The 17172-nt window shown below is 36.3% G+C and overlaps 1 protein-coding gene across 44 annotated transcripts in view; it reads right to left on the bottom strand.

Annotated features, from left to right (window-relative positions):
* The window catches only part of CLASP2 (cytoplasmic linker associated protein 2), a 146022-nt gene that overhangs the window by 6777 nt on the left and 122073 nt on the right, over window positions 1–17172 (bottom strand). For 22 of the 44 annotated variants that reach the window (XM_063157438.1, XM_063157503.1, XM_063157646.1 and 19 more), the window contains 8 exons: window positions 16649–16727; window positions 16441–16491; window positions 11802–11945; window positions 7959–8102; window positions 7507–7613; window positions 6003–6156; window positions 5020–5248; window positions 611–804 (listed from right to left, as the gene is read on the bottom strand). In XM_063157438.1, the coding sequence (XP_063013508.1) occupies window positions 611–804; window positions 5020–5248; window positions 6003–6156; window positions 7507–7613; window positions 7959–8102; window positions 11802–11945; window positions 16441–16491; window positions 16649–16727 (1102 nt within the window). The remainder of the gene's footprint in view (window positions 1–610; window positions 805–5019; window positions 5249–6002; window positions 6157–7506; window positions 7614–7958; window positions 8103–11801; window positions 11946–16440; window positions 16492–16648; window positions 16728–17172) is intronic. The other 22 variants (XM_063157484.1, XM_063157521.1, XM_063157579.1 and 19 more) reach the window with 1 other exon arrangement.

Here is a 17172-nt window from a genome sequence, read left to right as displayed (position 1 = left end):
AAACATATTACTAAATTTATTTTGACTTATCTATGCTACCCAGAAGTTGCAAACTCAAGGGCTGATAAAACCATCATGCAAATACATTATTTACTTTTTCTTTATACAATTTAAAAAATCACACACAAGTACTAGTGTCTTTTTGATCCTGAGCAATTTCAGAAACATGGCCTTTCTAGAGAACTAGTTCTCTACATTACATAGTTCTCTACATTTCTATTACATAGAAAGAACTCAGTCCCTTCACAACAGTTATTACTGTATTTTAGAAACAAATATTTAAATGCTTTGCCACACACGATGTTTGGAAATTCCAGATTCATTCAGGGGCTATAAACAGAAAAGCTTTGAATCTCTGTGCAAAAATGTTTCATTCAATCTAATATGTCAGATTCCACAAATAGGAATCCTGAAGAAAGTAAGTATCACTGATGCCCTTTTCACCATCAGAGGAATTGGACTTTATGGCATTTTTGTATTTTCACATTTTTTTATTTTTCCACCACTAACTGGAATTTGTGCCCTTTCTACAGCTCATACAAATGTCAAAGGTACTGAAAGTAAGCCATGTACTTTGTTAACATTCTGAACTGGATGTTTCTGAATTTACCTCTTTATCTCCAAGTGTTTCAAGCAGCAGCAGAAGTATTGTTTTGAAGTGCTCATCCCAAACACCAAAAGACTCTTCCTGAGTTAACTTCATGAGCTCATACAGGGCAGCCTTTCTTTCTTCAACTCTCTCATTGTGGTTTGATAACTCTTTCAGTAGCTCTGCAACCAGATCAGAATGGTCCATGGGAGGCTCTGTCAAAAAGGAATGCACAAACAGTTACTGCAGATAACAATAACAGTGCCTGTTGTACAACTAAAGGATATATTCTAGAATGACTTGCTTGTTTTCGAGCATGCTTTTGTTTTTTCCCCCCCATGTGCCTGCAAGCAATGCAGTTTGGCCACTACATTTTCAGTGCAGCCAACACTGCTGAACAAGCTAACAATCCCTCCCAAATCCCTACAATGACACAGCAAAAGCTCCCTTGCAGGCTAGTCTGCTGCAGGAGTTTTTAGGCTTGCAGTACCCACTAAGTACTCTGCATCCTTTTATATCTGATCTATACAAGAAGGGCCATCTTTCCCATATGACCCTTCCATTCAAGATGAAAAAAAATATTTTCTCTGTTAGTATTACAGAATTGTTTAGACTTTCGTAAGCCAAGATTCCACAATGGCTAGGTTGCTAAAACAAGCAGGGGAAAAAAAAGTATAACAATAGTGCTTGGTACAAAAGAGCTGAGATAAAGGCAAACCAGGGCTAGTCCCATAGATCCCAAAACCAATTCATTTAAAGATGGCTCTGAATTTTAGTTTTTATTAGACAGGATTCCATTATAATGGAAAAACACATTATTAATACAGCCTGTATTTGTAAACACTGGACCGCAAATAGAGTGATCTGCAAACCATCAAGAAACTTAAATATGGTCTTAATGAAAACTTGAATACCAACTTGGGAATCTTTATTCAGCCTTTAAGAAAGGGAAGCATATACCTTCCATCTTTGCACTGAAACATTTGGATAAATTAACAGAAATATGCCATTTCCTAAGGTGAAAATTTGGAAGTTCTGGCATAGAATACAAATGCATTGCACCTTTCCTGAAATGACTGCATGTATTAACTGACACATGAAAAACATCCTCCATGACAAATTAATTATATCATACACTGAGAAACCACAGCCCTTGAACTTGAAAATGCTGTACAAAGCATTTGTACAAAGAAAACAGTAAATGCTGAGTACCACAGAATTAAATATCTTAATATCACACGTCAGCTACTGTAAAAATCATGCTGGTTTTGAATCCCACATTCCTATTTGCATTCTGTTCTGCATGAATAAACAGGAGCACCAGCACCTGAAATCAAACCACAAACACTTCTGCTGCCTCTGTATTAATGGATGATTAATGTTTGACTAAAGGGCAGACTGAAATTGCATTAGGTCAGTTATTATTTAAAGCAGATGAGTAGAATGGACAGTCATTTTTATGGAAGCAAGATCATTACTTTTACTGGCAGCACTTTTATATTTGTTCTACCAAACTGTAAGAATTATAGCATAGCAAATCCATTTTCAGGGAATGCATATTGACACTTCATTTGCAAAACTACTTATATCTGTTTAAATAAAGCATTTTCATTGTATTGTCATCTTAGATGGATGGATGGAAGGGTTAAAAAGCTTCAGTGTGTATGGACTACATAACTGAAAAACATGAAGATAACCAAGAGGGACGTGCTTTTTCAGCTTGCCTTTTCCATTTCTTTGTATGACTTAGCACCCAGTATTTAACTTCCAAACATGCTCTAGGTAAGAATGGAGTAGCATAAAAGAAGTCATGTTCAAAATCTACTCTCAAAATTTATTTTTCAGAAAGGAAAGAAAACACAAATGAAGAGGAGCAGATATAGCTCCTTCATTTGAATGAATTAAAATATGCATTAGAGAGATAAATAATTGATGAAGAACAGCTCTTCTCAAACCAATCAAATATCCTTTTGACAGGACAAACAGTGTAGGGGTTAAAAGGGAACATGTAGGTATGTCCTGAATTTAGGAAAGATTTTCCTACTGCCATTCACAACATCCTACTATAAAAGCTATGCAAACATGATGGCCAAAAAAAAAGCAAACAAAGCAAGTGCAAAATTTGATGAATCACTTGCAGGGTGACTGGATTATAAATGCCTTTCTATTAATCCAGGAGGATATGAGTGATGTCCTTGCTTAGATGTGTGCAGAGCCTGGCTCTGTTGGATGCATTTGTTAGTGCTATCAAAAAAATGTGGAGCCAACTTAAAAAATCTGCAGATGACATCACTTTAAGGAGCAATCACAAATGTTCTGAAGAACAGGGTAAGAACTGAAAATTGTCATATTAATCAAAGGAATGGTCTGGAAGAAAAAAGATGCCAAGTGTAATGTGAGACACAGAAGCAGAAATCCTAAGCCCATGTACAAAGTGGGAGGTAGAAAGGAAGATGTTTGAAAAGTGCAAGCCATGGAAGTAAGCTGAAATAAATAAGCTTCTTTGGAGAAGAACACTGTTTTTCAAACAGGGACTGTTTCCCTATGCTTCAGATAAAGAGTGTTTCCCTTGGGAAAAAATCAAAGTGCAAGTGGTTGGAAGATTTAGGTTGTTACTCTAAAGATCTTTTTACATAAGAGAAGCAAAACACTCAAATGTGAGTCATGTGAGGCACACTGTCGCATCTCCTCCACAGAAAATTTTCAACTGCCAGACAAACCATCTGTAAAATACACATTCCTGCTCCAGTGCTGTTGACAGGACTGTATGAGCAGCTAAGGTTCTCCCATCTAGCCTTGTATTTCTACATCTTTCTGTCAGTAATGCATGACAGGATAGCTGGGAATCCAGTACTAAGGTAATTTTGTGGCAGGAACAAGCAGCAATTCTGTGGAGTTTCCAAAACCTAATAACTAATGTCAAATTAGCCCTTCAGGTTTATGGGGAAGGTGTGTAACTCTCAACAGAGGAGTTGTATGCACAAGGTTTTTTGCCAAGTGTATCTTTTCTCTTGCAGACTTCTCACAAATAATCCCAGTGAAATTCTAAAGTAACACACAAATGACAGAATGTACACGATACAGCTAAATACTATGGGTGAACAGCACAGGAATGAAAGCAAGTACTTCATCAAGACCCATTAAAGAGCAGACCTAAATAATGCATTGCACTACTCTTCCAACCAGAATAAACTCATACTAGATGGGGATGCTTCACTCCAGCCAGTTGTGAGTTGTTACAAACCTGGACCATGCTGGCACAGCACAGACTGCATCTGGTTTAATGCAATACCCAAAAATTAGTTGTCAGAAGGCAGGAGGCCTCTCCCATGTAAAACAAGGTCCCTTAATACAGAATCTCAAACATAACCTGGCTCTGTATGTGGATGGCAAAGCTATTTAATTATTAATATGCACATGACACGATTTGTAAAACTGTGATTTTTCCCTCCATCTTTTTCAGAAGATAGTATCTGGCTGCACTACATGCTTCTTCATGATATATAAGAAAACCAAAGAAAAATGCACCATACTTGGATTTGGTTTTGATTTGATGCAAACTTAAAGCCAACTTATAGAATAGGTGGATAAAACACCATGTCAAAAAAGAACTGGTTTTTAACTGTTTCTGTAACACATCTTTTGCAGAATGACAAAAGCAAAACAGGTGGAAGGGAGATGATTGCTTTGTCCCTTGTTATTAAGAAAGTGTTTACTTAAAAGCTTAATCTATAGCTGAACCAGTGAATACCAGATTATGAGAACCATTGACTATTTGTTAAAATAATGACAGTAGTGCTAATTTGGAACCTTCTTAAAATAGAGATAGAAAAAATTACCTAAAGATAAATGGAGAAATATCATAAAGAAGCTCTGGAAGCCTACAAAACAGCAACCCATGTTCCTATATTTACATGGACTAGATGAACCACATTCCTGGCAAAAAGCTGGTTTGTTATGTTTCATTTAAAAATAATGTTTAGTCAATAGAAAATGCCAATGCCATGTTTCAAATACAAATATATAACTAACAAAATACTTAATCTTTCACCTAATTCCCCAAACCAGTTTGATCCAGTTTTACTTCCTTGCTGTAAATCTTTTCTCCACCCTCCTGCTTTAAATTTCAATCATAAAACAATCTAATAGGTAAATTTATACTGGCAATACTGATAAGGAGGTGCTTCCAGAAGTACACAACATACTTCAGCATTTCCTTCATTTTTACCCTTAGTCTCTACAGCTACCAGGTAATCCAACAATGTAACTCAAAGAGATGACTAACAAATAAACTAATTTAAAATACAGCTTTTGTAAAAACCTCTCAAAGAAGTGATACGTATCTCCCTAACAATAACTTCAGGAACTGAACTCCAAGATAGAAAATCTCATAATTTTTCTTCTAGCACAGAATGTCATCTGAATCTTACCATCAGGAAACTGCTCTGCATCATCATCAAACATGGCTTCCTTCAAAGCAGATTTATTGAAAGCACTGATCCCATCAGAATAATTGTATGGGTTGTACTCTCGTGAGCGTGGTGAGGCGTGGGGAGGCATGGTGTTGAGTAAAGATGTTTTGTTATCCAGCGCTGTCCGGCCCGTATCGCTCACACCACCTCCCGCTCGCATGTCCACCATTCCCGAAGCACTGCAAATCTGCACCACAGCAAGTGTCACAGGAGCATGTCAAACACTCTTACACCTTTCCATTAACTACAGCACTAATTCATTTATATAGCAAAAACTCACACATTTCAAAATGCTTAGAATTTTCAAACTAGCCTTCAAATAAGAAGTCTTATTTCCCTAAAAGCTGCTTTTCTTAAAAAAAAAAAATTAACCAAAACAAAAACCAACTAACCAACCAAAAAAAAAAAAAAAAAACCAGAAAAAAGGTGTATGTTGTCAAAAAAAAATCATAAACCAAAAATAGTTGTATTTTAGTATTTTATCTTAGAAGTCTCATGCAAAGTGATTAAAAATGTGTTTAAGCATATATATATGTGGCAAGTTCAACAAATCTTACAGCCAAAGTTTAACAGAAACAGGAGTCTTAAATAGTGCATCTTAACATCCCACAGGTTGTGTACAAAATAAAATAAAACATTCAGAAAAACATGTATTAGGATACAAACATCTCAGAAAAATAATTTCAGCTGTTTTGCAAGATCACTGATTCGTAAACTGTTAACATGTTAAAGACACAGACATTGCTATGTAAAATCAGCATTTACGTTTTCAAAATGCAGCTCAAGACTAGGAACATATTTTTCTAAAGCTCTTAAGTAATTTAGGAGACATGCCCAATTTAAGAATATAAACCTCCTGAAACAGATGCTTTCTTATCTGCAGTCAATCAGACACTAGCTTAGTTTGCCGATACCAACATGGACTGAGTGTAAATACTCACTGTGTCACCATCATCTTTTTTAGCATCTCGTTTTACAGGCTCATTCATATCTTCCTGACTGCGAAAACTGAAATTCTGAATGGCTTCAGTGACTCCACGAAGAGAGCTGTAAATATCTTCAGAATTCATGTTTTCAGTGTCATAGTCAAATGCACTGTGGGCCACGGAGAAGGACATAGGAAGTAAGATGGATTTATTTTGTGACCTGTACTTTTAAATCACATTAGCAGGCAACTACAGAGACTGAGGAAATATTACTAAGATGATAACTTTTCTTGAAATACATTAAGAAAGTTGTCTCTTCACAATCCAAAATTGTATTATGGTATGCCTTAGTGTACTACCATCGACACAGAAAGCACTGAAAAGTAGGTAAGGGAAAAGCTACATTAGGTAACAGCAACTGCCTGAAGAAAAACTTATTTTGCTCTGTTTTACTCTGCTGAATGTGAAACAACTGGAATTTTTACACCATCCTCTTATTCTGAAAAAAGTGCTCAAGTAAGGAGCACTGATAAAACTCAACAGCAAGTTGACTGGTAAAAGCAAAATTACAAAGTTGTCCACTTTGCTGACAACATCATTACTGTAAAAAACACTTGTAAACTATTACTTCTTTAGTCTCCCCAGTTTTAAATCTGGCTTGATGACCCAGTTTGCTGCTTTTGGTTGGGACAGACTTAACTTTCCTCATAGTAGCTGGCTGGAGGACTATGCTTTGGATCTGTGCTGGAAATGGGGTTGTTACCATAGGGCTGTTCCAGCACCAGCTGAGCAGTGCTTACACAGAGCCAAGGCCTATTCTGCTCCTCACACAGCCCTGGCAGCGAGCAGCCCGGGGGTACACAAGGAGCTGGAAGGGGATATGGCTGGGACAGCTGACACCACTGACCAAAGGCATGTTCTACACCATATGGCATCACCATCTAAACATGTACCACTGAGGGAAGGAGGAAAGGAGGGATGTTCAGAGTTATGGCACTTGAGTTGCCAGGTCACTGCTACAAGTGATGGGGTCCTGCTCTCCTGGGGACAGCTGGACACCTGATCCCCCATAAGAGATGGCAAATTCATTGTCTGTTGCTTGCACATGTAGCTTTTGCTTTACCTAATTAATTGTCTTTATCTCAACTTTTTCTCTTTTATATTCTGACTGTCCCCCATATCCGACCATGGGGATACTGAGTGGCTGTATGATGCTTAGTTGTTAACTGGGATTAAACCATGACATGAGATGACATATTTTAACACTTGTTAGAGAAGCACACTTGGGTTTGCTCTCTTGCTAATCCATTTGCATTCCAAGATGGACAGCCCTTTCCCACCTCAGGCCAGCATGTCAGATCCTTCTGGGAGGCTGAGCAGTCTCATTCTATGGAGGAAGAGGGATTATTTCTGAGCATCTGCCATTTTGTGCAAAATTCTGCCAATCCTTTCATTTCTGGGGTTACATTTTGGACAATGTGTTATAAGCCTTAGATGTGGCATTGTAATACCACATTACCTTGGTGACAAAGTGTTCTGTGATGTATTGGTTGGGGAAGTGAGAGGGCTTGACCAACTTGCTGGGGAGCGTGGAGTAGGTCTTGTTAAAGGACTTCCCATTGATCCCTGGAGGAGGAGAGGTGAGAAAAGATACTTAGTAGGATTAAAAGCTTCCCTTTTAACTTATTATATTTATTATTATTTTTTTTTCTGGTACCTAGAAACATTTAAAGAGCTTCAACTAAGTTCCTGGATTGTCTAACCCATTGCTAGTAACTTCAATTGTGTGTAACTTTGAATTTAGAAAGTACAAGATGACTACTCTTAAGAAGCACATCCAAATCTATTAAGTCACTTGGAAGCAACATAGAAACTGTAACTGCAGAGGAAAAGGAAAAGACATTCCATAGAGAGCTACTAAGTAGGCTTTTACATAGTAACTTCAGAAAGAAGAGTAGCAGAAGTGGATACCTGACCACTGTTGCCTGTATTCCGGAGATGATTATGGAGAAGCTTTGTGGCTCCATCCTGAAATGTTTTTGGTAAAGCACCCAACAGCATTGTAAACTCTGGAGTGTTGAGTTCAAAAAGGGAAATCAGCACTGACTGTGCAGCCTACAAGAAGAAAACACAAACTCAAGACATTAATTAGAGTTTCAAAGTAACTATCAGCAAAAGATGCCATAATGAGTGGTAATCACAAAATGTGACTTAAGTCTTGATCAAGCTTGAATAAAGATGTTAACAGATGTGAACAAAAGCAGTTCATATTTGCTGGCAAGTTGGAAGTTCTGATTTTGATAAATTCAGGCACACAACTACCATTGTAACAAGCAGTCTTTCAGAAAAGTGCTTTTCAAGCCTCCTAACCCCACATCCTTACTGAAAAAAAAATGAAGGAATTTGAAAAATGGCTTTCAGAGTTTGGGAAGTTGAATAAATTTAGAGAGAGAAATGAAACACTCCAGGCAGAAGGAAGCCTGTGATCCTTTCTACTGAGTTCTGCAAGTGGTAAGAAATTACAGATGGTAACACACTTGCCTAAAAAGGAACAGTTAGCATTGTAGAAATTAAAACAAACGCAACCAAACAAGATATCCTAATGTGGAATGAGACAGTAGTGATCACAGCACTTGATACTCCTCATAACTTACCCTACAGCCAAGCTAGTTAGTTAACCTTGCCTCTGCTTCCTTTAACCTTTCTAAAAGGGAGGCAAACATAATGGGCAATGGAATTTAGCTGACTACAAATTCTGAAAATGAAAACTGTGGAGTAGTTTGTACTGGATGTCACCTCCCATACTCTCAATTTAATCAGTTCATCTTTACTATCACATTCATCTTACAGCATGTTTTACACATGCTGGGTTTTTTTTAACCTGAATAAAAACATCAGTGTTCTCTACTGACAAAGCAACACAGTAAATTACACAACAGTTGGATTCCCCTTAGTACAGGAACTGTTGATTGAAAGAATTAAGTAATGTTTGTACAGTTTGATGAAGATTCACTGGATAGTATAACAAACCTGTCAACATAGTCACTAAACTAACAAGTGCAAATGAGAGCTGGAGGAAGTTCTCCAGAATGACTTCTTTGTAGCAGAAGACTGTGGTTCTAAGATTAACCAACTATGTGCAGTTTATACAGCTCACCCTCAAGGTCTGCCAGGCACTGGAGACAACCAGTGCCTTGTGCTAGACAGAATGACAGGCAGCTTGCTTAACCACCAATACACTCCAAGCAAGTAGTTCAGAAAATTCTTTTAGACATTTATTTCCCTCCTTTTGCTTCCAGAGCAATGAACTGTAGCATTTTTTAATTAAAAGTGGAGAGCCAAGGTATGAGCACACATACCTGCACACATCTCAGTATTAAGTTAAACAACAAAAATCCTAGCATGCCAGATTGCCACAAATTATCTTGGCATACTCGTGACTGGTTGTTTTCTTTAACTTTAAATTTATTTCCTTGTCCCTTTGATAGCCTTCCCTTCAAATGATCACCCTGAATGTCCTCTGCAATCTGTCTGATGTTTCTCTTGTCCTTGTCATTTCTAATGGTCAGTCTTTTAATCTAAACTGATACAAAGCAAAACCAAGACAAATTTAGCATCTGAGCAGAGGTTTGGAAATCACCACCTTCTTTTTTCTGTCTGGTTAGCCAATCTCCACTCCTTAATACTGTGTCTATTTAAGCTGCTATTAAGAGAACACAATAGCCAGTCCAGGATTGTATCAGGACAAAAACTGATACCATCAAGTCTGCCCAAAACGAAGCTCTGTTTATAGTACCAAAACTGATAATACTGACTGCAGAAGGTTTTCAATGCAATTACCTATTTTCTCTCTTTCTTCCTTAACCAAGAAATCCTGCATTTTAGAGTATTTAGAGGTTTTTGTTCTCCCCAGCATAAGGTCTCTGCTGAGTTTTAAATTCACTCACGTAGAGATAATCTTTAAAAGAGTGAAATAAGGATTAGAAATACTTCTTTGGTTTTGCTTTCTTCTTAGAAATTTTCTAAGAATAGATTCAAACTTCTTCCAGAAGCATGCTAATCTTAGAAGAAATCTAAGTTTTGAAACAGAATTTTACTTTCCAGAAAGAAGTTCCATGTCACTGAACTATACTAAGAGTACCCAATGTGAGACTAATAAACTAGGATTTTTCATAATACTTAGCACTAGAACTGTTTTTGCTAAGGAAAAAACCCAAATCCATGAATTACACTGAAATTACTTAGAAAAAGCTTTTAATTTAAAGAAATTACACCAAATTCTATAAAGCTTATTACACCCAATAAAATTAAGAAGGCCGTGATAGCAGATTGAGAAGAATGTTAAGAGAATTAAATATTTTATACTATCTTTTGACTACTTCTTGGCAAAATTTTATTTTCAACTGTTACAGGATTTTTGCAGTTAGTTGCCTCAAAGAGCTGTCTTATGGAAAGAAAAATAAATTCTGAAAACTTACATAATTAAGGTGTTCCAGATGAATAAACTCACTGGTAATTCTATGCATGATTCAGTTACTTATTGACATAAAAATGCTTATTAGGGTTATGAACCATCAGATAAGACAGCTTGGCACGTGTCTCAGTACTAAAACTTCACAGATTTAGAAGATAGTGCTGCTTCAATTCTCCTCCTGTTCTATGATCTTTTATATGTTACTAGAACATGATATCCAGGCAAGGAAAATCCATTGGATGTAATCTATTACTGTTTTCTCAAACTCATGAAGTTAGACAAGAAGTGAATGACTAAAACATTACTTCCAATACAAAAACTCTCTGGTGTTTTTTTTAGTATGTATTACAAACATTCTAGATACCAAGAAGTCTTGTAAGTTATTTTTATTTTTGTTTTCTTCACATCACAATTTGTAAGATAGTCCCTACTATTCTTTCCTACATCCCTCCTAAACAAAGGAAGTTACTCTTTCCAGAAATGATGAAGCTGCCAAAACTCAAACCTAATTGAAAGTAGCAAAACAAATCACAACAAATTAATTGCTGCTTTTCAAACTGCAGAAATAGACAGAAAAAGAGAAGAGTTAGCTCTCCTTGTCATAAACACTTGCACTGAGGAACAATAAAAGGTACAACATTTTTGGAGTGTTTACATGCTGGAAATGGCAGCTACACAGCATGACCTGTAACCATCAGAACAACCAAACTGTTCCATCAAACCGCAAATAAAATAAGAATTTTTTGCTTTCTACTGCACTAATTTGAAGTGCTGTTTAGAAACTCTTTCCAAAGACAGCACTAGTACATTTCTTATGGTTATTTATCCCTGCTGTATCTATGTAGCTCACAGATGTTAATTTTCACTTTACATCAGTATGTGGAAAAGGGAGGTTGGCACTCAAAGCACAGCATTGCAAGAATAAGCCTATGACAATAAGTCTATAACCTCATCAAAGCACTTTCTTTGTCCAAGGTTCAACAGCTATCTACCTACCTGTTGTTAAAAATAAAGGACTCTAGAAAAGCCAACAGAGATTAGACTGAGTTTGCTACCAAATTTACCTCTCACTCCTGCTACAAATGTGCTATTCAGTATCACAGGGGGTGATCTCTGATGTAATATTAAAACTACCAAAAATGGCCATTAAGGAGATTTTAGTACTAGACAGTACTTGCAATGAAGAATGATAAATTATGAAACAGAATCTCAACATACTAACATATATAAAAGCACGACTGTAATGGAGAGTCTCAAGATGTTAATTTAAAATTTTTTACTTCAATATTCTTAGTTACCTGGAATGTTTTGCAATTCTAAGGACACATTAACAAACATACCTTTCTAACATCTGAGCTTTTAGGTTCTGTGGTCCAGGTGATGATTCGAGACACTGCTAACCTAGTTTCACTTGAATTTACAAAATCTCCTGGGTCCATCTGTTGCGCAAGAGTTTCGATATATTTTAGGATTGCAACTTTGACCTGCAAAGAGAAACAGAGTCAGGTGGACAATAACAATGGTGGGCTGCAAGAACAACTGAGCTCACAGAGTGTTCATTCCCTAAAATAAAGATTTTTTTTTTCCAATTAAACTACACATTTTCAGCATTAATGGTTTTTTTTTTTTGCAATAAAACAATCTACAAATGGATTTAACATTTGAAGAAGAAAGTTATTCCACAGACATTCAAATACTCATAGAAAGCTTACATTTCACTGATAGCAACTAAAAGACATAAATCATTGCATATGCAGAAGCTTATATTTAAAAAAAAGAAATGAAGAAAATATTAATTCAGAATTATTAAGAAAGTTTTTCAAGTGCTAAAATGAAAAATGAACATCATCTGATGAACCAGTGATCACTTCTTACTAGCTCCTACCAAGTAGTTAACACTCAGTGCTTTTTTCATAAAACATCAGATTGAGCAGTCACAGTCTCTGGAAATAAGCCACAGGAATCTTCCCACTAAATACTAAAAAATGTATGGAATAGCATTTCTAGCAAAGACTTAAGATGGGTAACATACACACTTTGTTTGAATATATTCAGATAACAGAGACATGGATTTACCAGGAGGACAGAAAACCTCCTGAGCTCCCTTATTTATCTGATCATTCTCTTACTCCACAAACTTGTTTTACTCCTTATGCAGATTCCCTGTTTTGTACATCCCAGGCTGCAGCCCCTCTCTGCTTTCTCTGTGCACCACTGCACAGCTTTTGGGCAAAGGTCTATTACACCTGTGCATGTCTAAAATATTTACTACTCAGCACCTACTACCTCAGAAATTTGTCACCCAATCTGTCAATGAATGTTCTGGACATTTATTTAGACCATCTATCAGCTGCTTTTATTTCCACTAGTAATTACAGTGAACCAAAAATACCTACCAGGAGGGAGAGACTTATGTCCATCATAACCAGACAGAAAAAGAGTTCTGGGTGTATTTCTGGTTGTTCATGGATTGTAGTACAACTGCTCTGTGCAAAGCTATTTAGAAATTTCTCTTGGTCATGAAACTTGCAAGTGATTAAAAACTCAAGCTACACTGGTACACACAATGAGGATTAATAATGAATATTTCATTTCCAAAGCAGCTGTTAAAGCTCAACGTCTCTGAAGTCAGACCAAGCAGCAGCTGAAGGTTTTCATCTTATGCAGATCAGTATCTACAAATGCACTATTTGCTAGCTATTTTCCAAGGAAAAAGACAAGCCATGAACATCTCTGCAGCAAAAAACCTTAGGCCACATGGCTTTCCAAATTCAAAGCAATAGTTGACATTTCTAGATTACACAGGGAAACCATTGTGACACCACTACATTTGACTGTTGAGGCTTTAAATAAATCTGATGTAAGACTTAAAGGTTGCTGTTAAGGACTGTAACACTTAGAACACCCAGAGGTATTTCTCCCAGTGAAGAGACTCTGAAGTATTGTATGTGAGAGAGCAGGATTATTTAGTGTCTGGAGAACTGCTTCCTGAGGAACTTGCACAGACTTCGGCAAAAATGGAGGCTCTTGGACAGAACAGCACTGAATAGAAAATGAATGGAGGGAGTTCTTACTAACAGAGCTTTTCACAGTGAGACAGATTCCCAAAGCTAAACCTGACAGCTATTTCAAAAAAAAGCATTTTTTACTTATTCTGGAAGGGCTAGAAGGGCTACACCTTTCTGTGGTCAGTATTATTACAGATTAAAAACCCCATGCTGAAGTAAAACTCCATAAGAGCAGCAAATCTACTTTAGAAGTATCTTTGCCAATATCTCCAGTAACTATGTACTGAAATTTAGCTGAAATTTAGAAATAAAAAGGCTAACATCTTCAACAATCCATTTAATCTTTCTGAGAGAAAAATTTTTGGACTGCAATGAAAGCATCTCCAGAATTCTTACAATGAGTATTTGCTGTTAAGCTGAAACCACTCTCTAGGAAGCTGTTCAATACTGTCACTTTCAGACTGCCCAGGTGTCTATCTCCACCTTAGTGAATACTTAGGAGTGATTGTCTGTGTCCTTATATAACCAAATGACTAAAATATACACTAAAGATAAATTGTTGTGAATCTCTGTTAATTAGGTGTTTTTTAATCTAGAAATTTTAATGCTGACTTAGGTTAAAAAAAAAATCTTCTGATCAACTGTGGCAAATACCTTTGTCAACAAATCAGCACTTTCAAGATAAAGAAGGATTTAGAAACTTCAACTCCTCACTGAGGCTGAGTTGATATGAAACACAAGAAAAATGAAGTGATGATTGGAAGTATTTCAGGACAATATCCATCCTTTGGAAACTGTATGTTTTGCCCCTGCAAAAATAAGCTAAAGAGATTATATCCCACCTAGAACATGACTCCTATGCTCATCCAAACATTTGACCAAACCAGACACATACATCTGGCACCTCTAGACTGTGTCTCAGTAACTCACCACACCTAAGTGTAAAATGATTGCAGAAGCATGACAGATATAGCACAGTACACTAAGCTGCATCTTTCAAGAATTAGGTCAGTAGAATTCTATCATCTCTATGGTTGGCCTTCTTACTGCCCAGCTATCCAAATCCATCCCTGTGGTCCCTCTTAAAGCTCAAGTTTTACTGCCTGAGACTTAGCTGTCTTTTTAAGTGTAGAGAATGACAATGACAGTTTACTCCAAAGGACGATGATTATTTATTACTATCAAGTGAAAACCAGACACAAAAGTAATTTGTAGAAGGGAATTGTTACACAGCTCAAATTTCTGATCTACCATCCTCCTATCTGACCATCTTTGGGGATGCTGAAAATCCCTTCTCTGACTTTTTCCTGTCACAGCGAATGCTGTTTCTCAATATTCCTAGAAGAAAAGCAATGAGATAATAGTTTATCAAAGAATAAAAGCTCAAGACTTCAAGAATTGGAGTAGTCCTCTAGGATTATCAATTATTCAGTGGGCTTTGACCACACCAATTATTCAACTGGTTACATCAATTATTATATCTGGGTGCACTGAAGATGGGATTTAGGCAAAATACTCAATAATGGATATTAAATAGTTACTTCTGATCTGTGGGTAATAAATAACTTTACTGTCTGAATCTTGAAGTTGTAGTTACCATATAAAAAGGAAGTAAGGGGCAGATTCCACTTTCTTCTGGAAAAAGAAAGCTTACCTTTTCTTAAACAGTTACATCATTTACTGTCTCAAAAATTCATTCTAAATACTCTTGATTTTGCTTCAAACTATACTATAGAACTATAGGTTCTTCTATGGAGATAACTTTTACCAGCATCTTGATTTCAGAATTCCCTCTCAAAATTATTTTCAGAATGTCTTCCCATCAAGTGTTTCAAATTTCCGAATTCCTTCTGGACCACTTAGGGAATAATCTTGAACTCAGTCCCAAATTAGCCTAGTAGGAGTCCATGTCTTGTTCCAAATCTACACTCTCAGCTTTGAAATGTGCTTGATGCACCTTTAACAGCTACACACTACTGTATGGAAAAAGGAATATCTCAACCATCAAATTCACTTTCCTAGAGAGCAAAACCAAGCAGAATAAAACCAATCTCAATTTGTTCCAAGGATTCATTTAAACAACAAACTGATTTTTACTACCTCATTTGCTGTCTTCAATAAATGACAGCAGTCCCTTTTTAACACAGCTCTACGAAGCAACAGTGGTCAACGTATCAACTGTCCTCAAAAGCTTAAAAATATAAGTTTTACTGTATTGTAGACAAAATAGGCATATTCATGTGACTTCAGGTTCAACATAACTCTGGAAAAGTCATACTCTTGTGCAGTATCAAATGGAGTAAAAATATTTCGTGCAGGATAGAGCAGAAGATGCCAGTTATCATATGCTTGTTATTTCCCCATTCTCATAACTTATAAATCTTCTTAGGATTTGATGCATTTGTTCTAAAATGAACACTCTTTGGGACTGCAAATGTACTACAGAATACATTTTTACTTTTCAGATATGCTGGAAGGTCTACAGACTACAGATTCTTAGATAAAAATGTGTGTAATTATAAAGCTACACACTGCTTTCAGAGGAGTGTATCACAGAAATAGCTGATTTTAAATATAGTAACTCAAGTTCACATTAATATTAGAATAATTTAAAATAACTCAAGGCCTATCAGGCTGAACACAGGAAAAAATATATATGAACTAGGGAAAAAAGTATGGGAAATCACAAACATAAAATTAGGAAAGACTTGATAGAGTGAGTTTGCATAACCAGCTTGATGTTAGGCAGCCACATTTTTGTTGCTCATTTTTACTGTACTGTGTTTTTATTAGATCTCTCTTGCAGCAAACATTTTCATACTAGTGTCATGTTTAAAACTGAGCATCTGCATGCTTCAAGTTTCTCGCAAAGGTTAGTAGCAGCATACAATGCATTCAAATACAAATTATTGGTAACACTGTAAGAGTTTCACATAGGGTTAAGAAAAAAGACAGTAATTCAGACAAAAACCTTTGAGCTCCAAAAAGAGCGAAGCTGGTCCTGCAGTGCTGGCTTGACTGTCTGAAAGTTTATAAAAACAAAATCCACTAATTGAAAACCTTTTCTTTTTCTTTGTTTTTACACAAAACAAAAATAACAATCCAAATTAAAAAATTAAGACAAGCAAACATCTATTAATGATAATTTCTGTCTGCAAAGCAAGCCTAATAAGTCTTACCTTCAGACTAGGTGTTTGGGTCTGGTCAACAGTAAATCTCATTAAAATACTGAACTGGAGGTCATTTGGAAAAGATTCCCTGTAAACAAACAAAATAATGTTAAGTTACATTAAATTTTCTTTTAAGAACTGTTGAGAGGCACCAAATAAGCTCTCACCCTTCTTAGTAAGGCTGCTACCAGCTAAACTGCTACCAGTTGCCACTGTATCTGATTATTACACTGTATTACATCCTTACCTAGCATGTAAAGCATAAGATTTAAGGAATTCCTGCTATGAAGCAATTACATCTAGAACAGATAATGCTAGTACTGAGGAATGATATAATAATGATATGCTAGAATTCTGATTCTAAATCAGGCTATTAGTGAAGTCTGGTGAGAAGGAAGGGAAGACAGAAAGCAAATCCATTATTATCATAACTCCTTAAAAGTTAATGCTGATGCAGAGATGAATATTCCAGTGAAACTTTCACAGCAAAATAAAGAAGTGCAAACACAATTTCTACATCACTGAATACAAGG

This window comes from Melospiza melodia, chromosome 1 (genome assembly GCF_035770615.1).
Source record: "Melospiza melodia melodia isolate bMelMel2 chromosome 1, bMelMel2.pri, whole genome shotgun sequence".
Lineage (NCBI taxonomy): Eukaryota > Metazoa > Chordata > Aves > Passeriformes > Passerellidae > Melospiza > Melospiza melodia.
Note: the sequence above shows the minus strand (reverse complement) of the source record. Positions and strands in the feature narration are given on the sequence as shown.